We start from the raw sequence: 25,260 nt of genomic DNA on the forward strand, positions 1-25,260 counted from the left end.
AGAGTCACAGCAGTTGGACCAGACATCTGGTTCCTGAGTTGTGGGCCTTGATTCACTTGGTTGGCATATTGAGACACGACATGCTGTTTCTCTGACGTTTGACTAACGTTTGCGTGACATCCGTTCGCACGTTTTGGGTGCTTGAGGAAACATTCTTTGGTGGCTTATTAGATTTATTAGGGGTTTTGTTGCAACCTCTTTCTGGTGCTTTAACGACTGGAAGAGAGAGATCCGATTGGCTTAATGGATGTTTAACCTCCTGTTGCTGCTCCCGTCGAGGTGGAAAAGGCAAAACGCGTTTTCACTCAACATTTCTTCAACCTGGAAGACTTTGAGATGAACGTGTCAACAGAGACACCGGGGCAGAAGCAGCCACATGTGAAGCAACCACTGCTCAACTAAGATTCATTGTAATGGCTTTGTGTTTTTCCTGATCCTTTTTAACCTAGAAATACATATTCTGTAGCGTTTTGAACCATGTTGCTTAGTGACAACTGTAAAGCAGTGTTCAGCTCACACTCGGATTAAGGTTTTGTTGCCATGCAGCAAGCGTACATGGCGTACGACGACACTTTCGCTCTCTCTCTCTCTCTCTCTCTCTAGAGACCATTTACGCTGAGCGGAAACTGAGAAATGGTCAAACGACTAGATTCCCTCCTTGTGGGCCAACCCATGGCCAATTAAAAAACCTTAGCAAAAAAAAGAATTCACACACACACACACACACATAAAGGACACCATTCAGGGACTATCTCTTCTCTCTTGTTCTGTACAGTAACAGTAGTCTACACCCTTAAGGGAGGAGCCCTTGTGGACAGAGAAGACCTGGGGTCAATTATGGCGTTGTAATGCTTCTAATTGACAAATTTCCGGGCCATTACCCTTCTTTATGTCCTGCTTAACGTTCAGTAATTTGATGAGCCAATGATCATTGGATCATAGTGATGAATGACGCGGCGATGCAGACACAGGTCTCTCTCATTCATTCTGGCCCAGGAAGGTGCTGTCACATCACTGTGTCAACGCAGGGCAGCAGCAGGAGTAAAATAAGTACCTTCATGGTAGTGCCCTTGCCACAAGATTTCGAGGGCTGAGTGGTCTAGGACGGGTTTAAATACTAGGTTTCCCAAAGTGCTTTGAGTCTGAAAAGGTAAGTAGGCTATCAGGACCAATCATTAAATAGTAATACTGTATGTCCAGTGACTCAGAACAACTGTTATGTATAGAGATTGAATTGTTTCGTATGTTTACTTGGCAAGTTAACTGTATTCAACCCCTTGCCTGCATTCAACGTATTATACGCAAAACTAATGACACTATATGACTCTGTGGACAAAAGCGAAAAATCCACAAACTCACATTCTACATCCTTTCAACGAAAATCTATGCCCATTTCTGAAGCATGTTTTAAAAGCCCTTTGCCACACCTTACCAACCATCCCTTATTTTCAGGGGGAGGGCAAACAGAAAAGAGCAAAGACTAAATTTGCCAAAGTGCATTTGAAAGGCAATGTTAAACGGCTGACAGAGCAATGGATGAGGGCGTCAAGAGCTATCAGTCAGGGCTCAGCAAAATGAAGTCAGAGACCTGGCAAACATATACTTACAGCCACTCTGCAACGTTGATGGTCGGAATGGGTCAATTCCCTTTTCAAACTGAACATTTTTACAAGAAAATAGTTTTCATTGGGAGGGCTACAGCTTGCCAGATGAAGAAATGAAGATATTTTCTCCCTACTTGATGACATTAACTTACTTTTTATTTGACTTTTCATTACCTCCTTTGATAACTTCCACGGTGTGCAGTACTTGACCCTTTTGAGTCGAGACTAAGTGTTGGTGTCAGTGGGTTTTCTTTTGAACGTCAAAACCACTGACATGTTTGAGACCGAAGTCCACTGCAGTGCACTCTTACCCCTGCGTGAGTGCTCACGTGGGCGCTCTCTCACCACTGGGTGTGCAAACACATTGGCTGGGAAACGGCTGTTGGCTCAGTGGGGAAACTCACTATATGAAGGCTGATATTAAGGCTGAAGGCCAAAATGTGAATGTAACATTTTAATACATTTTAATAACAATTTAGTAACTCTGTCAGGTAATGGTTCTTACTATGAAGATTTGTCTAAAATCGTGTGACATAAAACACAACTTTTCATTCCTTGTCTTAATGGCAGTGTTGTTTGTCATTATATCTCAATATAATAAGCACATATCAGTGAAATTAGACATGAACTTGAACACTTTAATAATTCTGTATCTATTGTACATAGGGCTGGCACAATAATATTATTTACAATAATCGTATAATCGTATGACCGACAAATGTATGGACAATAACCATGATGTAAGGGGTGCATACTGGCGGCAAAGACATCAGACGCAGGAGAGCAAAAACTGTGTTTTCAAACGGCACAGTTTAATAATAAAAACCACAGGAAAACAGAACAATAAATAAATTGGCACAAAACCCGACGCACACCAGACATAACGTGCACAAGCACTTACAACAAACAATTCCGGACAAGGACATGGGGGAAACAGAGGGTTAAATACACAACATGTAATTGATGGAATTGAAACCAAGTGTGAGGGAAGACAAGACAAAACCAATGGAAAATGAAAGGTGGATCGGCAATGGCTAGAAGGCCGGTGATGTCGACCGCCGAACGCCGTCCGAACCAGGAGAGGGACCGACTTCGGCGGAAGTCGTGACACATGAACAAAAAAAATATCATAAAACATTCATTTTAGGGGGGAGGGGGGGGGGGGGATGTAGATATAGGCCAGTTCACCCAATATCAGATTTTCATTTTTACAAGAGGAGGGTAAAGTTGGTCATAATTTCACGAGCAGAACTGCATGATGGTCAAGAGAACAATCTTCCTTTTCCAAAAGTTCCAAGAGGTCAAAACAATTCATCTTTTTAGAATCGTGGGTGTCACCAAAGCTGTGTTGTATTCATTAGGTATTTTGTATAATTGTTTTTATATTCCTTATGATACATTACATGCGCAAAAAAAAAGACAATCATTACCCAAAATATCATAATCATTACAGCCCTAGTTGTATAGTTTTTTTTACAGAGATCTCGGAAATGCACTATAACACCTAACATTTCGTTTCTCACTCTGTTACATCGTCAAAAAACATTCTAATCAAAAATAATTTAACCAAAAGAGTCAGCTTAACTTGATTGGGGGTACCACAGGGTTCAATTCTCGGGCCGACTCTTTTCTCTGTATATATCAATGATGTTGCTCTTGCTGCGGGCGATTCCCTGATCCACCTCTACGCAGACGACACCATTCTGTATACTTCTGGCCCTTCCTTGGACACTGTGCTAACTAACCTCCAAACGAGCTTCAATGCCATACAACACTCCTTCTGTGGCCTTCAACTGCTCTTAAACACTAGTAAAACCAAATGCATGCTTTTCAACCAATCGCTGCCCGCACCCGCCCGCCCGACTAGCATCACCACCCTGAACGGTTCTGACCTAGAATATGTGGACCACTACAAATACCTAGATGTCTGGCTGGACTGTAAACTCTCCTTCCAGACTCATATTAAACATCTCCAATCCAAAATAAAATCTAGAATCGGCTTTCTATTTCGCAACAAAGCCTCCTTCACTCACGCCGCCAAACTTACCCTAGTGGAACTGACTATCCTACCGATCCTCGACTTCGGCGATGTCATCTACAAAATAGCTTCCAATACTCTACTCAGCAAACTGGATGCAGTCTATCACAGTGCCATCCGTTTTGTTACCAAATAACCTTATACCACCCACCACTGCGACCTGTATGCTCTAGTCGGCTGGCCCTCTACATATTCGTTGCCAGACCCACTGGCTCCAGGTCATCTATAAGACTATGCTTGGTAAAGCTCCACCTTATCTCAGTTCACTGGTCACGATAACAACACTCACTCATAGCACACGTTCCAGCAGGTATATCTCACTGATCATCCCCAAAGCCAACACCTCATTTGGCCGCCTTTCATTCCAGTTTTATGCTGCCAATGACTGGAACGAATTGCAAAAATCGCTGAAGTTGGAGACTTTTTTATTTCCCTCACCAACTTTAAACATCAGCTTTCTGAGCAGCTAACCGATCGCTGCAGCTGAACATAGCCCATCTGTACATTGCCCACCCTATCTACCTACCTCATCCCCTTACTGTTTTTATTTTATTTACTTTTCTGGTCTTTTTGCACACCAGTATCTCTACATGCACATCTTCATATGCTCATTTATCACTCCAGTGTTAATCTGCTAAATTGTAATTGTTTGCTCCTATGGCCTATTTATTGCCTACCTCCTCATGCCTTTTGCCCACACTGTATATAGACTTTCTTTTTTCTACTGTATCGTTTACTTGTTTATTGTGTTATTGGCTTGTTTGTTTACTCCATGTGTAACTCTGTGTTGTTGTCTGTGTCACACTGCTTTGCTTTATCTTGGCCAGGTCGCAGTTGTAAATGAGAAGTTGTTCTCAACTTGCCTACATGGTTAAATAAAGGTGAAATAAAAAATTAAAAAATAACATCAAAATCTATAGGCATATACTGTAGGACTACTGTCATTAACGTGCTTCTTCAATAATTGCACAGAATACTTATTGGATGCACATTAAGCGTGCCTTGAATTCTAAATAAATCACAGACAGTGTCACCGGCAAAGCACCCCCACATCATCACACCTCCTTTTATTTAATTTTTTTATTTCACATTTATTTAACCAGGTAGGCCAGTTGAGAACAAGTTCTCATTTACAACTGCGACATGGCCAAGATAAAGCATGCTTCACGGTGGGAACCACACATGCAGAGATCATCCGTTCACCTACTCTGCGTCTCATGAAGACACGGAGGTTGGAACCAAAAATCTCACATTTGGACTCATCAGACCAAAGGACAGATTTCCACCGGTCTAATGTCCATTGCTCATGTTTCTTGGCCCAAGAAAGTGTATTGTTTTTATTGGTGTCCTTTTAATAGTGGTTTCTTTGCAGCAATTCGACCATGAATGCCTGATTCATGCAGTCTACTCTGAACAGTTGATGCTGAGATGTGTCTGTTACTTGAACTCTGTGAAGCATTATTTGGGCTGCAATCTGAGGTTCTGTTAACTGTAATGAACTTATCCTCTCAGGGTCTTCCTTTCCTGTGGCGGTCCTCATGAGAGCCAGTTTCATCATAGTGCTTGATGGTTTTTGCGACTGCACTTGAAGAAACTTTCAAAGTTCTTCACTGACCTTCATGTCTTAAAGTAATGATGGACTGTCGTTTCTCTTTTCTTATTTGAGCTGTTCTTGCCATAATATGGACTTGGGTCTTTTACCAAATAGGGCTGTCTTTTGTATACCACCCCTACCTTGTCACAACAAAACTGATTGGCTCAAACGCATTAGGAAGGAAAGAAATTACCCAAATTAACTTTTAACAAGGCACAACTGTTAATTGAAATGCATTCCAGGTGATTACCTCATGAAGCTGGCTGAGAGAATGCCAAGAGTGTTCAAAGCTGTCATCAAGGCAAAGGGTGGCTACTTTGAAGAATCTAAAATATATTTTGATTTGTGTTACATTTTCTTGGTTACTACATGATTCCATGTGTGTTATTTCATAGTTTAGATGTCTTCACTATTATTCTACAATGTAGAAAATATTAAAAATAAAGAAAAACCCTGGAATGAGTACTGTAGGTGTGTTCAAACTTTTGACTGGTACTGTATATGCCAAATTGCTTTCTCAGAAAATCATAATGGATCTGCAACTTTCTCCACAATTGCCTTTCTGCAATTTCTCTTTAGTTGATTTGTTTCCTCACTCAACCAAGGGGCTCTCTGTTTGGATGTGGCCTTTTCAACATTATTGGAGCTATGGCCATTAATAGCTATGGCTATTCATTTGCTATTAAAGTTATGAACTAAATCATCACAAGAGGAAGACAGAATAGGTGATGGTGTATTATTCATACACTAAATAAAATCTGTAGCAACTTCAGAGGTACGATAGCCCAGTAAAGTCCATAGAGTTCACAAGATTCATGAATTCAATAGGCTTGGAGTCAGTCTCTTCAACATGAATATTAAAATCGCCCAACACAATGATTTTATCATAGTTCTCAAGGACAATAGACAATAGTTCAGAAAAATCTGTAAAGAAAGTGGGGCATTGCTTTGGTGGCCTATACAGAGCCAAGACTGGTGGCTGACATTTAAACAGTATAGCATGATGTTCTAAAGACCCAAAGTCGCCAAATGAAATGTCCTTACAGGTGAGAGTATTTGTAAAATAGAGATTGTCCTCCCACCCATTTCCTCTTTTCCGATAGAGTATAAAAGCTGTAGTCTGGGGGAGGCTTCAAAAAGAGTGGCACTACAGTCTGAAGACAGCCATGTTTCAGTGAGAAACATGCAATCAACTTTGCAGTCAGTAATTTAGCAGTCTATGGAAACAGCTAGCATGCCAGTCATTCCTTCAAACTGCACGCAGACATACAAATTGTATCCATGAGTTCATCGGACTCTGGGTAAGTACGAAATCTTGCACTATCCTTTACGTTCAGAGTGACAAGTTACAACATACAGTTGAAGTCGGAAGTTTACATATACTTAGGTTGGAGTCATTAAAACTCGTTTTTCAACCACTCCAAATTTCTTGTTAACAAACTGTAGTTTTGGCAAGTCGGTTAGGACATCTACTTTGTGCATGACACAAGTAATTTTTCCAACAATTGTTTACAGACAGATTATTTCACTTATAATTCACTGTATCACAATTCCAGTGGGTCAGAAGTTTACATATACTAAGTTGACTGTGCCTTTAAACAGTTCAATTGGAGGTGTACCTGTAGATGTATTTCAAGGCCTACCTTCAAACTCAGTGCCTCTTTGCTTGACATCATGGGAAAATCTAAAGAAATCAGCCACAACCTCAGAAAAAAAACTGTAGACCTCCACAAGTCTGGTTCATCCTTGGGAGCAATTTCCAAACGCCTGAAGGTACCACGTTCATCTGTACAAACAATAGTAAGCAAGTATAAACACCATGGGACCACGCAGCCGTCATACTGCTCAGGAAGGAGACGCGTTGTGTCTCAAAGAGATGAATGTACTTTGGTGCAGTGCAAATCCATCCTAGAACAACAGCAAAGGACCTTGTGAAGATGCTGGAGGAAACAGGTACACAAGTATCTATATCCACAGTAAAACGAGTCCTATATCGACATAATCTGAAAGGCCACTCAGCAAGGAAGAAGTCACTGCTCCAAAACCAGCATAAAAAAGACAGACTACGGTTTGCAACTGCACATGGGGAAAAACATGCTACTTTTTGGAGAAATGTCCTCTGGTCTGATGACACAACAATAGAACTGTTTGGCCATAATGACCATGGTTATGTTTGTAGGAAAAAGGGGGAGGCTTGCAAGCCGAAGAACACCATCCAAACCGTGAAGCACGGGGGTGGCAGCATCATGTTGTGGTGGTGATTTGCTGCAGGAGGGCCTGGTGCACTTCACAAAATAGATGGCATCATGAGGTAGGACAATTATGTGGATATATTGAAGAAACATCTCAAGACATCAGTCAGGAAGTTAAAGCTTGGACGCAAATGGGTCTTCCAAATGGACAATGACCACAAGCATTCTTCCAAAGTTGTGGCAAAATGGCTTAAGGACAACAAATTCAAGGTATTGGAGTGGCCATCACAAAGCCCTGACCTCAATCCTATAGAAAATCTGTGGGCAGAACTGAAAAAGCATGTGCAAGCAAGGAGGCCTAAAAACCGGACTCAGTTACACCAGCTCTGTCAGGAGGAATGGGCCAAAATTCACCCAACTTATTGTAGGAAGCTTGTGGAAGGCTAACCGAAATGTTTGACCCAAGTTAAACAATAAACCAAATACTAATTGAGTGAATGTAAACTTCTGACCCACTGGAAATGTGATGAAAGAAATAAAAGCTGAAATAAATCATTCTCTCTTCAGACTTCAACTTTGTATTTGTGGCAAACAGAGCGAGCACTGCCACCGCATGCTCCTCATCAGCTCCCTACAGTGCTGCAGTGGCACGCATCAGTTATATTTCCCCTGGACCTCTCCAGCAAAGCGCACCAGACACTACCCCGCTTCCTTTGCCACCTCTGTTAAAAAAATCCTAGGTGAAACACTATTGTGTCTCTTCCTCTATCTCTCTCTTTGTGTCTCTTTCATTGTTTTTCACAGGCCATGTCTGAAACCTGTCTTGCCTACTACTTACTTAAACTGCAAACTGTGTACTAATCGAGCTACGTACTATTTAGAATGTACTGTTTAGTAAAAACAAATGCAGCAAGCAACCAATAACAGCATACTAGGTTAATCCTACTGCGAATGCATCATCTAACTGCTGATTATCAGCTATAGTCACACACACACGTGGGTCTCGAAATACCATTATCTTCCTCAATAGTGTGCAGAGAATTCTATTAGATGAAATGCCGAATTGAGTATGACATCCTGGCAATTAAAGCATAATTGTAACGGTTGTCATATAAAGGGGACCAAGGCGCAGCGTGTTGAGTGCTCATCTTTACTTTTAACGAAAACACTTAAACAAAGAAAACAAAACGACAGCCAACAGTTCTGTCAGGTTACACTAACAAAACAAAAAATAACTACCCACGAAACCCAAGGGGGAAAAAAGCTGCCTAAGATTGGCTTCCAATCAGAGACAACGATAGACAGCTGCCTCTGATTGGAAACCATACCCGGCCAAAACATAGAAAACAAAACATAGAATGCCCACCCACCTATCACACCCTGACCTAACTAAACAGAGAAAACACAGCTCTCCTAGGTCAGAGCGTGACAATAATACATTTTTAAAAATTCACATAATATAAAAGTACATTTTTTCACATACCCAAAATTCCTACTATTTCTTTCCAAATTCTGACAGGATATAGAATGAATGATTCAGGAAAAGTGTCAGTTAGAGTGCTTTCGGAAAGTATTCAGACACCTTGACTTTTTCCACATTTTGTTGCGTTCCAGCCTTATTCTAAAATGGATTCAATTGGGGTTTTTTCCTCATGAATCTACACACGATATTCCAGAATGACAAAGCAAAAACTGTTTTTTGTATTAAAAATAAAGTATTAAAAAACCCCGGATATATCACATTTACATAAGTATTCAGACCCTTTAGTCAGAACTTTGTTGGAGCACCTTTGGCAGCGATTACAGCCTTGATTCTTCTTTGGTATGATGCTACAAGATTGGCACACCTGTATTTGGGGAATTTTTCTCATTCTTCTCTGCAGATCCTCTCAATCTCAGTCAGGATGAATGGGTAGCGTCGATGCACAGCTATTTTCAGGTTTATCCAGAGATGTTCGATTGGGTTCAAGTCCGTGCTCTGGCTGGGCCACTCAAGGACATTCAGAGACTTGTCCAGAAGCTACTCCTGAGTTGTCTTGGCTGTGTGCTTAGGGTCGTTGTCCTGTTGGACGGTGAACCTTTGCACCAATCTGAAAAATGTTTGTTTGATATTATGTGACATTTTGAAAATGTATTATGCTGTAATTTGCAGGATGTCATACTAATTTTGGCTTTTCATCAAGTAGAATTTGCTGCACACTATTGAGGAAGATAATGGTATTTCGAGACCCACGGTGTGTGTGTGTGTGACTGCAGCTGATAATCAGCTGAGGGGACACTCTGAGCGCTCTGGAGCAGGTTTTTATCAAGGATCTCTCTGTACTTTGCTCCGTTCATCTTTCCCTCAATCCTCACTAGTCTCTCAAACCCTGCCACTGAAAAACATCCCCACTGCATGATGCTGCCACAACCATGCTTCACCGTAGGGATGGTGCCAGGTTTCATCCAGATGTGACGCTTAGCATTCAGGCCAAAGAGTTCAATCTTGGTTTCATCAAACCAGAGAATATTGTTTCTCATGGTCTGTGAGTCCTTTAAGTGCCTTTTTGAAAACTCCAAGCTGGCTGTCCTGTGCCTTTTACTGAGGAGTGTCTTCTGCCTGGCCACTCTACCATAAAGGCCTGATTGGTGGAGTACTGCAGAGATGGTTTTCCTTCTGTAAGGTTCTCCCATCTCCACAAAGGAACTCTGGAGCTCTGTCAGGGTGACCATCGGGTTCCTGGTCACCTCTCTGACCAAGGTCCTTCTCCGCTGATTGCTGTTTGGCCGGGTGGCCAGCTCTAGGAAGAGTCTTGGTGGTTCCAAACATCTTCCATTTAAGAATGACGGAGGCCAATGTGTTCTTGGGGACCTTCAATGCTGCATACATTTATTGGTACCCTTCCCCAGATCTGTGCCTCGACACAATCCTGTTTCCGAGCTCTACGGACAATTCCTTCGACCTCACGGCTTGATTTTTGCTCTGACATGCACTGTCAACTGTGGGAACATACATAAACAGGTGTGTGCCTTTCCAAATCATGTCCAATCAATTGAATTTATCACAGATGGAGTCCAATCAAGTTGTAGAAACATCTCTTGGATGATCAATGGAAATAGAATGCACCTGAACTCAATTTCGAGTCTCATAGCAAAGGGTCTGAATACTTACTTAAATAAGGTATTTCTGTTTTACATTTTTTAGTAATTTGCTAAATGTTTTTGCCTTGTCATTATGGGGTATTGTGTGTAGATTGATGAGGAAAAACATTATGTAATCAATTTTAGAATAACGCTGTAACACAACAAAATGTGGAAAAAAGTGAAAGGGTCTGAATCCTTCCCGAATGCACTGTAACCCATGGGAAAGCGAAAGAGGCCTTCGAAGTGTCCAGAATTTCAATCACACCAGTCTACTTAAGAAATTATAGTAATTAGCCAGCCAGGCTGCCTCAGGGGCAAATCATTGATTATTCAGTGCTAAACAATATCCAATTGGAAGTTCAGATGTCCAATCGAGACATCCAATGTTGAATAAACTACTTTATTATTATTGAAAGGGAATAATTCTGTCAGCAGACATTAAATCTCCTCAAAAAAATATCTAATAAAATGTCAGCTGACAGAATTATTATATTTTATAAGAGAGATACTTCAACTGTTGTTATGACATCCTATAGTGTAGTTTGTGTATTTTACTGCTGTTACTGCCCACGTAATCCACATAATCCCGATCATTACTCAGGATTATTTTATGATCGTTCAAAAATCCTTTGAACATCTTGTCAACAATAACAAGTATCAGTCTAAGCATATGTTTGATATATGTGTACATCTGTTTGATATATGTGTACATGTGTAAAGTCTGGAAATCTATAGATTCCCCACTGCACATTTATCGTAGCTGTTACAGTGTGTGTGTGTGTGTGTGTGTGTGTGTGTGTGTGTGTGTGTGTTTGCAAGCACATACATTTGCACCCACAAGTGTGTGTGTGTGTGTGCGTGTGCCTGTGTGTGTGTGTGTGTGTGTGTGTGTGTGTGTGTGTGTGTGCGTGTGCCTGTGTGTGTGTGTGTGTGCACACGTACTTATGCATTTGAAACGTGCTAATGTGATTCGCAGACATTAACATCCTCCACCTTAAATGATTCAAATGATATGCCTCATGGGACCATGTGCCACAGGCATTAAAACATGAAAAACATTATGGCTGTGTCTGAAATGGCTATATTGACTACATAGTGCACCCATAGGGCTCAGGACAAAAAGTAGTGCACTAAGTAGGGAATATGGTGCCACTTTGGATGGAGCCCATAAGACTCATCTACATAGTCTATTAACCGACAAACATGCCGATAAGGATTTTATTGAAAGGTGGCGTTTAATCATGCTGTCTTCATAATCAAACCGTGTGGGAATATGATACATTAACTGTTACATCACAAACACTTGGCACAAATAGCCTGAGCTGCCGAGCTGAAAATTTGAAGTGGCATGGTGTGGTTTGTAAACAGTGACACTTATGAGCAGTGTAAAAATGTAGCCCCCCAAAAATGTCAAACAAATTAATTTCCACCCCGTTCATTTTGCCTCATGGTTTATAAATAAGTCGTTTTTTTTTGGGAGGGTAGAAAGTACCAATTATGGCTGTTGATGAAATTGAATTTCTCTAGTCTGGAACTGTGTGCATTTGACAAACTTCAGTTGAGTGTGCATTCCCCTTACAAACGCACAACTTGTCATCCACAGCCACGGATCTTTGATGATAACAAGACGAGTTTCTCTGCTCACTCTCTTCCTCACGTTCACTTTCACTCACTAATTACCATTTCTTTCTCTCGTTCATTTCCCTCTCATTCCCTCTCTCTCTCTCTGTCTCTCTCTTGCTCTCTCTCACTCACTCACACACACACACACACATGAAACCATCCTCTTTCTCTAAACCGCTCCCTATACTCTTTTTGTTCTGTAACCTTACATGTGTGCGTGTGTGGAGGGGGAACTAACTTTACCGGGGGAACAATACGGAATGAGCATCATCCTGTAGGAGAGATGAATGGACGAGAGGTCTGGCGTAACTGCGATCCCCCAATAAATAATTAGCCAATGACACTGCCTCTTTTCCTGCGGTCCCCCCCCCCCCCCCCAGTCCCCCGTCACATCCCTCACACTGATTTGATTGAGAACGCTCTGTGCATACACAAGACCCACGCTCCTCCTCTCCGCAGGGGCATGGTCACGGCTCGCCCAAATAACCATTCATCTCCTCTCATTCCTGTCTCACCATATATCATCGACTTTAGGCTCATCATTCTTTTACATCAAAGCGGCGCTGCTGTGAGAGGAGGATAGGGAGAGGAGGAAGGAGGGCGGGATGGAGGAATGGAGGGAAGGCAAGGCACTTAACAATCCCCGTCCATGTTCCCACAGAGCAATTAATGTGGTGCCAGAACGACGGCCCACTCCTTTCTCCACAGAAACAAAACCAGGATGGATGAGGGAGAGCAAAGCTGCATAAGTCACTGCCTGCTGCGGCTGCATGGGCTGACTGGGCATTGAGGGAGAGAGAAAGAAAGAGGAGAGAGAGAATGGCTAGGATGGAGAGAGAGAATCAGGGGGAATGCGAGAAAGAGAGAAGGAAAGAGGAGAGAGGGAATGGGGGAATGAGAGGAAAGGAGAAAGACAATGATAGAGAGTGAAGAAGAACGGCAATAAGCGAGAGAGAGATAGTGAGTGAGAGAGAGAGACAGAGAGAGAGAGACAGAGAGAGAGGGAGAGAGAGCGAGAGAGAGAGAGAGAGAGACATGGGTGGAGAAATAGAGGGAATGAGAAAAATGCAAAGGAGAACCCTAGACAAACAGAGTTGGAAAGGGCAAGAGTGAGACATGGAGAATTGAGGAGATTGAGAGAACAAAACCAGAGAAAGATAGATTAGGACAGAGTGCCTTTTCTGCAAGCGTTTTTTGAAAATCTCTTTGGTAGCCATTTTATGGGTTTCATTCATTAGCTCGGCGCCACGGAAAAGCCAGGGAGAAATATCACAAGTCACCAAACAATAGCACAACACCACTTTCCCTCTCCGTTGATATTTTACCAGTGGTGACCTTCTGGAGTCACAGAGCAGATTGTTAATCACAGAGAGAAATATTCACAAATCCATTGGGTCTTTTGTTTACGCTTTTGTTGCTTAACCATTAGAATTTCACTGGCTTGGTCTCTGAGTTGGTTGCTGGGAGTTGAAACGTGTCCCTAAACCAGCTCTGACCTATACGCGGAGATACTGTTAGTGAGGAAATGAATTGATTTCATTTTAGAATAAGGCTGTAACGTAACAGAACGTGAAAGAAAAAAAAAGAATCAAGGGGTCTGAAAACCTTCCGAATTCAGTGTACATACTCGCGTTCGAAAAAAAGTCATGAATGTATAGTCTTGCATGTACTCTATGATTCAAACCATTACAATGTTTTGAAAAGAAACTGTAATAGAAAAATAATGGCATCTGACATCAGTTCTCCACAGCTGTCAGAGTGAAAATTAATTAGAGCTATTTTAATTGAATGACGTGTAAAGCATCCTCGTTTTCCCGGGAGCAAAAAAAACCCCACATTGTCTAATTATAAGTCACATGTCACTGTCACCTACCTGTGTGACACTGTGATTTAACTTCAATCACAAGCCAGAGCCCTGCACTCTACTGCAGGCCTATCATCATTTGATAGTGTATGTATTTAGGTTAGTGGGTAGATGTTTCCCATACAGTGCATTTGGAAAGTATTCAGACCCCTTGACTTTTTCCACATTTTGTTACCTTACAGCATTATTCTAAAATTTATGAAATTATTTTTTCCCTCATCAATCTACCCCAATTACCCCATAATGACAAAGCGAAAACAGGTTTTTAGCAGTTTTTGCAAATGTATTAAACATAAAAAACAGAAACCTTATTTACATAAGTATTCAGACCCTTTGCTATGAAAGTCAAAATTGAGCTCAGGTGAATCCTGTTTCCATTGATCATCCTTGAGATGTTTCTACAACTTGATTGTAACCCACCTGTCGTATATTCAATTGATTGAACATGATTTGGAAAGGCACACACCTGTCTATATAAGGTCCCACAGCTTAGCAGTGCATGTCAGAGCAAAAACCAAGCCATGAGGTCGAAGGAATTGTCTGTAGAGCTCTGAGACAGGATTGTGTCGAGGCACAGATCTAGGGAAGGGTACCAAAAAATGTCTGCAGCATTGAAAGTCCCCAAGAACACTGGCCTCTATTGTTCTTAAATGAAAGAAGATGGGAACTACCGAGTCTCTTCCTAGAGTTGGCCGCCCGGCCAAACTGAGCAATCGGGGGAGAAGGGCCTTGGTCAGGGAGGTGATCAAGAACCCAATGGTCACTCTGACAGAGTTCCAGAGTTCCTCTGTGGAGATGGGAGAACCTTCCAGGCCTTTATGGTAAAGTGGCCAGATGGAAGCCACTCCTCAGTAAAAGGTACATGACTACCCACTTGGACTTTGCCAAAAGGCCCCTAAAGGATTCTCAGACCATGAGAAACAAGATTCTCTGGTTTGATGAAACCAAAATTGAACTCTTTGGCCTGAATGCCAAGTATAACATCTGGAGGAAACCTGGCATAATCCCTACGGTGAAGCATGGTTGTGGCAGCATCATGATGTGGGGATGTTTTTCAGCCGCAGGGACTGGGACACTAGTGAGGATCGAGGGAAAGATGAACGGAGCAAAGTAGAGAGAGATCCTTGATGAAAACCTGCTCCAGAGCGCTCAGGACCTCAGACTGGGGCGAAGGTTCACCTTCCAACAGGACAACGACCCTAAGCACACAGCCAAGATAACGCATGAGTGGTCTCTGAATGTCCTAGAGTGACCCAGCCAGAGCCGGTGCTTGAACCCAATCGAACATCTCTGGAGAGACATGGAAAAGTTGTGCAGCAACCCTCCCCATCCAACCTGACAGAGCTTGAGAGGATCTGTAGAGAAGAATGGGAGAAACTCCCCAAATACAGGTGTGCCAAGCTTGTATCGTCATACCCAAAAAGAGTCGAGGTTGCAATCACTGCCAAAGGTGCTTCAACAAAGTACTGAGTAAAGAGTTTGAATACTTATGTAAATAAAATATTTAAGTTTCTTATTTTTTATACATTTGCAGAAATGTCATTATGGGGTATTGTGTGTAGATTGACGAGGAACATTTTTTAAATACATTTTTAGAATAAGGCTGTAATGTAACAAAATGTGGAAAAAGTCAAGGGGTCTGAATACTTTCCCAATGCACTGTATAACCACATATCTAAGATAACATGACCTGGAAATGCCATGTAAATACGGTAAACTGTATTCCTTGAAATACACTTAAAGTAAATTTGCCCTTTACCACAAATGTAGGATGCCCCTGTTCTGCTGATACAGGGTCAGATACTTTGCATCCCCCTAAAGGTTAAGGTTAGGATAAGAGATAGGGTAAGCTGATCCTAGATCAGTGGATAAGGGCAACTTCTGCCTCAAGCATATCATGGACATTCAAGGAGCATGGAAGATGTCCAGGGTATTTCCATGTCATGTCAAAGGGGACTAATATAGCTGCTCAAGGGGTATCAGTATTTAAAGGTAGCTCAAGAAGTTTCTCTCCTCTCCAGCAGCTCAGGTTATAACTCTTTTTTTTCTTTCCCTTTTTTGGACAGTCAGACCAAGGAAGTGTGAATGGTTGTAGATAACGGTGCCTTATGAAGAAATGTATTCATAAATACACACTACCTTTCAGGCACAGACCAGGCTGCTGAGATGTATCGCTCAAAGTGAGGAAAAAGTATGAGTGCATTCTGGGTAGGAAGACACTCATAGAAGTCAGCCCAGTTATGCCAATCAACCACAGCCTCACATGAACAGCTATTACTGTGCAGCATGTCAGTGAAGCACCCTGAGCCCACAGCATCGGGAGGACGTTGAAGGACGTTTAGGATGGGGAAACAGGGAAGTGGCGTCTCTACCTGCGTAAGGGACAGGGGCGTCCTTGTCCAAGGCCACCAAGGGAGGGTCCAGCAGGACGGTGTCCATGTTCTCCGTGATCACCCCATGGTACGACGTCTCGATCCACGGCTTGTGTTTGTTCACTGTGGAGAAGAAAGAGGAGAATGGGGAGATAGAGAGAGAAAGACGTTGTCAGATGATTTTGTGTGGCTTGCCCGATCATGAAAAGGATAGCTAAACAGTACTATCAATAACCATGAAGCTAATATGCATAGACAGCTCTATTTCTCTCTCTAACATACCGAGGCATATGATATCGCTCTCCCAACCAGTATTCATGAGAAACACACTAAATTATCTGATTTTGGGTCCTGGCGACGTTGCTTTTGTTTGCCTCACAGGTACAAAAGCTGTTACAAGCCCTTAATCACTGCCCACAGCTAAACAGACTAAAGTACAACTTAAATTGCCAACAGGCAAAGCTTAATTGGGGTGACTCTTTCGATTTAGTTAGCAAATACAGTCAGGTCATCCTTGATAAAGATGAGAAAAAAAGACTGTAAAAAATAAATTATACAAATACTGAGCTATATTGTATGCTCAAAAAAATGTAAAATATTTTTTTATACTAATACAATTGCTCAGAGAAAGAGATTTAATTCAACATGTAATACAACAATCTCAAAAAGAAAGGGATGAAAATTATTGGTACCCCTGTTTTCAGTACTCCAGCACCCTCCCCTTGCGGCGATAACGACACTCAGACTTTTTCTAAAACGTTTTATGAGATTGGAGAACACATTGGGAGTTCTATACTTCAAGTTAATAATGCCTTTGACCTTAACAAGGGCCCCAGGACCAGTGGAAGCAAAATTGCCCCATAACATCAAAGATCCACCTCCATATTTACAGTAGGTACGAGGTCATTTTCTGCATATGCTTCCGTTGTGCGACGTCAAACCCACCATTGGTATGCGTGGCCAAAGAGCTCTATTTTCATGTCAGAATTTATAACTGTATTCTCCCAGGCACAACAGTTTCTGCAGAACCGTTGACATCTCTATCTGAAGCCACAGACAGTTGTGGCCACTCACTCACTCAGTACCCTGCTGTGTATAAAGTACAGTTCATCTCTGTAGAGCTTCCTCGACTCAAAGGAAACCATTGACCGAGTCCCAATGACACACTGAACTCCTACGCAAGTGCAGACGGAGAGCGAGAGAGATGGAGAGATAGAGCAAGCTAATAGGCCATTCAATCCACCAGGAGATTACTTTTAGATGGGTGCTGACCATCCACTGCAATTTAATGAATTCCTCAAAACGCACCACGCAAATACGCTGACCGTGTAAACGAAAAGCTTTTCAAACTTTTAGTTCAGAGACACACACGCACACGCGTTGTGTATTCACACACATACAGTACACTCACACAGGCGATCATGTACATGCACACTAGAGTGCACACACACACACACACACACACACACACAAAATCTCTTCTGAAAAAGTTATCTGGAAGTTTTGTGCCCGTTTGACCTTTCAATCTGAGGAAAAGGAACCGTTTTCTTCATTCTAATGAGCAGATGACATGTCCAGCTGGCACTTTTCACCCCACTCCTAAACATTCTGGTCTCAATTTCGATGTGGCTTTATCCTCTATGGGATCGGTGTCCCTCCACCGGGATGGTTGAGCTAATGTGCACTAATGTGATTAGCATGAGGTTGTAAGTAACAAGAACATTTCCCAGGGCATAGACATATCTTATATGGGCAGAAAGCTTAAATTCTTGTTAATCTAACTGCATTGTCCAATTTACAGTAGCTATTACAGTGAAAAAATACCATGCTATTGTTTGAGGAGAGTGCACAACAACAAAAAACGCAACTGGTTTGATACATTCACCTCTGAAGGTAAATAATGTACTTACATTCAGTAATCTTGCTCTGATGTGTCATCCAGAGGGTCCCAGAGATAAAATGTAGCATAGTTTTGTTTGATAAAATACATTTTTATATTCAAATGTAGGAACTGGGATCTACAATTTGAACCCCTGCTGTTTCTGGAAATGTGTCTTTATGCTCACAACCCAACCCAACCGAGACAGAGACACATACATACCACGAGGGGCTGGAAGCAATTGGTCAGCCGCAGTGCAGCGCTCAAGTGAGCCGGCAATCCTCCTATTGCCGGCTCACTCTGCACCAAATTTTCCAGTCTGAGCTGGATCTGCTTCTCTAACCACTAGGCTACTTGCCACAAGTAATATGTTGGTAATTGACGTGTTGCTAATCAATAGGGAGGGGAGTCCAATAAGTCTATTCATGGGTTGCACCTCTTGTCACTTGGTTGCGTCATTGCAATTGTTATCAACGTTCTACAAATGCTGCAGCATATTGATGTCCGAATGATGGTTATTGCTCAGTCATTCTGAACGGGGGCTAACGGCTGTTTTGTCAAAATGACACTATAGTGGCATGGAAATTCGATGACACTGCATCATGGGAGATGAAATGCACAATGGGAATCGTAGCATGCTGTAGACCAGGGGTTCTTAAACGTTTTCAGCCTGGGACCCAAGTGAGAAATTCTGTGTTTTCCGGAGACCCAAGCTTATGAAAACATGCAAATATACCTAAATATCGGTAAATGTCATTGCCCTTATGCATAAAACAAATTCAATATAGACAAATAACAATGAAATACCCATATAAATATAGTCGTAAGTTTACATACACTTGTTTTTCAACCACTCCACAAATTTCTTGTTAAACAAACTATAGATAGCTTTTGGCAAGTTGGTTAGGACATCTACTTTGTGCATGACTCAAGTCATTTTGTATTTGTTTACAGACAGATTATTTCACTTATAATTCACTGTATCACAATTCCAGTAGGTCAGAAGTTTACATACACTAAGTTGACTGTGCCTTTAAACAGCTTGGAAAATTCCAGAAAATTATGTCATGGCTTTAGAAGCTTCTGATAGGCTAATTGACATCATTTGAGTCAATTGGAGGTGTACCTGTGGATATATTTCAAGGCCTACCTTCAAACTCAGTGCCTCTTTGCTTGACATCATGGGAAAATCAAAAGAAATAAGCCAAGACCTCCACAAATCTGGTTCATCCTTGGGAGAAATTTCCAAATGCCTGAAGGTACCACGTTCATCTGTACAAACAATAGTACGCAAGTATAAACACCATCGGACCACGCAGCCATCATACCGCTCCGGAAGGAGATGCGTTCTGTCTCCTAGAAATGAATGTACTTTGGTGCAAAAAGTGCAAATCAATCCCAGAACAACAGCAAAGGACTTGTGAAGATGCTGGAGGAAACGGGAACAAAAGTATCTATATCAACGGTAAAATGAGTCCTATATCGACATAACCTGAAAAGCCGCTCAGCGGTGGTGAAAGTGGTGATCCTAACTGACCTAAGACAGGGAATTATTACTAGGATTAAATGTCAGGAATTGTGAAAAACTGAGTTTAAATGTATTTGGCTAAGGTGTATGTAAACTTCCGACAAATATTTTTATTTGTAATTTGGGAGAAATGTTGTCAGTAGTATATAGAATAAAACAGAAATCTGCATTTTACCCAAACACATAGTAAAACCAGAGAAACTGATCATTTTGCAGTGATCTCTTAATTTTTTCCAGAGCTGTATATATATTCTGAACCGGAACAAACAGATTGATCACATCACACCGATGTAGACCAGAACACACACACACAGAACACACACACACACACACACACAGTCCTAATGAGAGGTGTATGACTGGTTGAAGTTTTCAACAAGCAGGTCTATTCTGGGCTCAGGTTTTGACAGTACCACACTGAGGTCATGCTCAGCATGGAGTCTGTTTCTGCACTTGTTTTTTAAGTATGCCAGAGTTGAGAACCCTGACTTGCATAGGTATGTGGTGCCAAACTGGATCAGAACATCTACTGCTTTCTCAGCCAGGCAGGAGACCACTTCCTGCTGTAGATGAGAAACCCAGAACTGTGTGAGTGTGTTTGCCTCAAAAAGCATCTTGCTTCAATCAGTTTATTCCAGTTCAGAATTAAAATTATTACTTGTATTTTAACAGCAACAGTTCCAACATAGACTTGTTTTCAACAATTTCTATAGTAAGATGTACAGTAGGCCTGATCATTTTAATCTTAATCTCTACTGTTCTTAGGGTTGCACTATCAGTAGCTAGCTAGCTAGCTTGCTTTGGCTAAAGTTAGCTAGCATATTAGCTGTGTACAAGGGGATTGTTTGAAAGAGAAACTCACATCGACAACTATGAGAGATAGTACTCCCTTATTCCTGCTTATCATCACCTGTTAGCTGTCGTTCTGCCCCTCAGCAAGGCAGTTAACCTACTGTTCCTGGGTTAAATGCGGAAGACACATTTCAGTTGAATGCATTCAGTTGTACAACTGACTAGGTATCCCCCTTCCCCTTTTCCTTAAAATGACAACAATGCCTTCCTAGCTGACTTCCACTTCCACTGTTGAAGCACTGTTTCCTGAAGCATTCTGCCCTGTTCTGAATAACTCCCTGGGTTTACCATCATGCTGTGGATGTTTGGTCAGGACGTGTCGTTATAATTTGCTCGCTTTGAGAGACTCATTACTAATCACTTCCCCACACAAAACACATTGTGGGCGCTCTTCAATATTTCTCAAAGTTTGTATTACGCCAAGTGAGAGAAACTCATCGCTGTATTTGCGTTTCATTTTAACTGAAATCAGTCATAACTTGTGGCTAGCTTGAGTCCATTCGACGACAGCAGGGATTAATGCCGAGTGGGAATGACAAGTCAGTGGCTGACAGCACATCATATGCTGCTGAACAACAGCACTGCAGTGTGTGGGTCGTGGAGGGATCTTTAAGAAAACTGCAGAAAAAAGATCTGGTAAACCGCGAAGCACACAGGCATCTCCCACCCACTCGCGCAGCTGTCAAACTGATCGGAGACACTGCTACTAACCAGACAGCGCATCGAACGGAGAGTGCAGTTGCACTTGGACAAATCAATTCCAGATAGTAATGAAATAATAATACATTTACTCTGATACGTCGTGACCAACCATTAACAGGAAGTGGGTCGCGACCCATACTTTAAGAAAGGCTGCTGTAGACAAAGGCAATACAGAAGCTTCAAAATGAGAAAAAAAGGAATCGTGCAGTATTACTAACAAAAAAGATGAAACGTCAAAATGTGTATCAAATCTTACAGTAGTGCATACATACTATCATCAAAATAACTGGTGGCAGAATTATCCGTTAATATTGAATATTTTGAGAACACCTTCTGGATCGTTTGTGTTTGACATTAAGGGAATGTTCTCTTGGAAACTCCTTACACGTCACTGGAACATTCCTATGAAAACGTTAGGTAATGACCTAATGCGACTCTTAATAAGGGAACATTCTTTAAAGTTGTGGGAACATTTGTTGTTAGCTGGGATTACTCTGTTACCGTGAAATTGTCCTGTACAGACAGACACAGCATAGTCAGAGTGTGCTGCAGCGGAGTGGATGGCTCATCTCAGACTGGGACAGCAGTGGAAAGTTTGCGGTCATTTTGTTCCACAAACGGGTGAAGTTTCCCAAAGATACAGTAAAAGGTTTGTGTCTGGTTTTGATGGGAGCATTCTTGTAGCATGACTCAAGGCATGACTCAGACCATATCCACACCACAGCCACACTGACACAGTGCTGCAGTGCATCTTCAGCCAGTCCTAAAGTAAGTTCTATGGGTGGCGATTTCAATTTGTGGCTGAAACTCATGTTCATCATATCCCATAATTGCATGTTAGCGCACTAACTCTCCAAACAGAGAGAGAGAGAGAGAGAGAGAGCAAAAGGTGTGGGGGAAGGTAGTGAGAGAGACTTTTGATGCTCTTTCTTCCAATAATAAGTACTAATGATTACAAAATACTCAACGTCCTCAAACCCAACCCCCCCCACTAAACCGCATAAAAACATAAACACACAAAAACATCAAAAATTCCCTCACAATCTCATTACCAGTAGGAGAGAAAGAGAGAGAGAGAGAAAGAGAGAAAGAAAAAAAGAGAGAGAGTGAGGAGAAAATGACTGAGCAATACAGACACACAGCATTCTGCTGGGAACAGTATCTTGTTTTTGTAGACTTCATTATTTATCCAGCAACCTCCAAAAATTACATTATATCCACGTTTTAAGTGTATCTAATAAAACCCCGTCAAGCATTGGGGAAGGGAACAGAGCGTGTGCAAATCTGCGCTGCGCTGCGACCTCCCCGTGCCCTCATATAATGAAAGTTCCAGTCAGCATTCCAACTGGTAATTAAAACTGGAGACACACAACGCGAGATCACCAGGATGGATGGAGAATTTTACAGCGTTTCCCTGGAATGATGCAACACTCTATTAATCTGTGACCAGATGACACCCTGCTGTAATGTTGGGCTTCGTAACCTGGCAACATGGGATCAGGACATGTACATAAGAGAGAAGGGGGAGAGAGGGGAAGAGACAGGGGAAAAGGATGGAGGGAGAGACAGTGAGGACAGAGAGAAGAGGGATGGAGAAAGAGGGAAAATGGGTGGAGTAGCGAGAGAGATGGAGAGAAACAGAAAGAGGGAGAGAGGATTTGTTTTGGGATAATTGCATTGTCTAATTACATTTCCCTTACACCTTTGCATACTATTTAAACTTTGTGCATCATGCTGATCAACAAACGCAACCTTTCCAGGGTATAACAATGAATCTGTAATTAAGACTTAATACAAAGAAATCAATGGTTTATTGCAGTCTGCTATGAAGGAAACAGTGTTTATTATTGCCTTTGGGCAATGCCATTTAAAACGTTGGTCTCTCACAGCTACAGGTACGTTTAACGGAATAGTTCCTGATTTTGGCAATGAAGCATATTATCTACTTCCCCAGAGTCAGATGAACTCGTCGATACTATTTTTATGTATCTGTGTCTAGTGAAGGAAGTTAGAAGTCATTTTGCGAGACAATGCTAACTGTTCCCATAGATTTCCAAGCATTGTGTTAACACTAGTTAGCAATTGCACTAATGCTACTTACCATCTTCCTTCAAACTGCAGTCAGATACATAAAAATGGTATCCATGAGTTCATCTCACTCTGGGGATGCATGATTCTGAGCTGTAGCGAAATAACTCCCACACTTGATCTCACCTCCAACCACTGGGAATGGAGATGTACTCTTGAATGCAACACATTGCACAGTGACATGCATAAGGGAACACGGATTATGGCACTGTCGATTAAGCTGTTAGCCTCAGGGTGCCCATTAGTATATGTGAGCTACCTAGCTAGCTACACTGAGTGAGATCACACACTTAGTCTGATCGCCTAAGGGCATACAATCCCCCATATACAGTAACCGTTGCAGGACTAGAACAGTTATGAAATGTCACTCAAGCAGAATTCATGATGAGAAAACTTTGATTCAACATTCTCACAACACCTAAAAGAACCATTGCCAAGTGTGACTTTTGTCAGATGCCAGTGTTGTAGTACTCGAGACCGGTCTCGAGACCACATATTGAGTGTCTCAGTCTTGTCTCTGTGTCAGATACATTTTTACTCGGTCTTGACTCGGTCTCAGACAGTGAGGACGTGTAATTTCTTCCCGAGACCAGTGGGGTAAAAAACTCATAATTAGGGGCCTCCCGAGTGGCGCAGCGGTCTAAGGCACTGCATCGCAGTGTTCTGTATCACAGCCGGCCGTCCCATAGAGCAACGCACAATTAGCCCAGCGTCACCTGGGTTCGGGGAAGGTTTGGCCGGGGGGAGGGGCTTTACTTGGCTCATCGTGCTCTAGCAACTCCTTGTGGTGGGCAGGGCGCCTGCAGGCTGACCCCGGTCGCCAGTTGAACTGTGTTTCCTCCGACACATTAGTTCGGCTGGCTTCCAGATTATGAGTGCAGGTGTTAAGAAGCGCAGTTTGGCGGGTCATGTTTCGAGAAAACACATGACTCAACCTTTGTCTCCCGTGCCCGTTGAGGAGTTGCAGCGAGATCAAAATTGGGGAGAAAAAGGGGGTAAAATACAAACAAAAGTACTCCTAATTTACTCCAGCTTCCATTCAGTCAGTGCATAAAAGCTCTTCGCCAGGCCAAATAGATACACTCCTTTCTTAAAACATGAATATCTTGTGGCCTATTGAATCCTGGGATTCCTGCTTTACTCATAACATTACTGTCCTTTATTTCCTTTGAAAAATATCCTCAAATATCTTTAGTCTCAGACCATGAGAAACAAGATTTTCTGGTCTGATGAAACCAAGATTGAAATCTTTGGCCTGAATGCCAAGCGTCATGTCTGGAGAAAATCTGGCACCATCCCTGTAGTGAATCGTGGTGGTGGCAGCATCATGCTGTGGGGATGTTGTTTAGCAGCAGGGACTGGGATACTAGTCAGGATCGAGGCAAAGATGAACGAAGCAAAGTACAGAGAGAGATCCTTGATGAAAACCTGCTCCAGATTGCTCAGGACCTCAGACTGGGGCGAAGGTTCACTTTCCAACAGGACAATGATCCTAAGCACACAGCCAAGACAATGCAGGAGTGGCTCTGGAACAAGCCTCTGAATGTCCTTCAGTGGCCTGGCCAAAGCCTGGACTTGAACCTGATCAAACATATCTGGAGAGACCTGAAAATAGCTGTGCAGCGACGCTCCCCATCCAACCCGACAGAGATTGAGAGTATCTGCAGAGAAGAATGGGAGAAACTTCCCAAATATAGGTGTGCCAAGCTTGTAGCGTCATACCCAAGAAGACTCAAGGCTGTAATCGCTGCCAAAGGTGCTTCAACAAAGTACTGAGTAAAGGGTCTGAATACTTATTTAA

General features: G+C 42.2%; 1 protein-coding gene across 2 annotated transcripts in view; it reads right to left on the reverse strand.

Moving 5' to 3' along the window:
• Positions 1–25,260, reverse strand: part of LOC106568935 (calsyntenin-2) — a 318,303-nt gene that overhangs the window by 161,382 nt on the left and 131,661 nt on the right. For both annotated transcript variants that reach the window (XM_014139780.2, XM_014139781.2), the window contains exon 2: positions 16,411–16,533. In XM_014139780.2, coding sequence (XP_013995255.1) covers positions 16,411–16,533 — 123 coding nt within the window. The remainder of the gene's footprint in view (positions 1–16,410; positions 16,534–25,260) is intronic.

The sequence above is a fragment of the Salmo salar genome, chromosome ssa14, assembly GCF_905237065.1.
Source record: "Salmo salar chromosome ssa14, Ssal_v3.1, whole genome shotgun sequence".
In the NCBI taxonomy this organism is placed as follows: domain Eukaryota; kingdom Metazoa; phylum Chordata; class Actinopteri; order Salmoniformes; family Salmonidae; genus Salmo; species Salmo salar.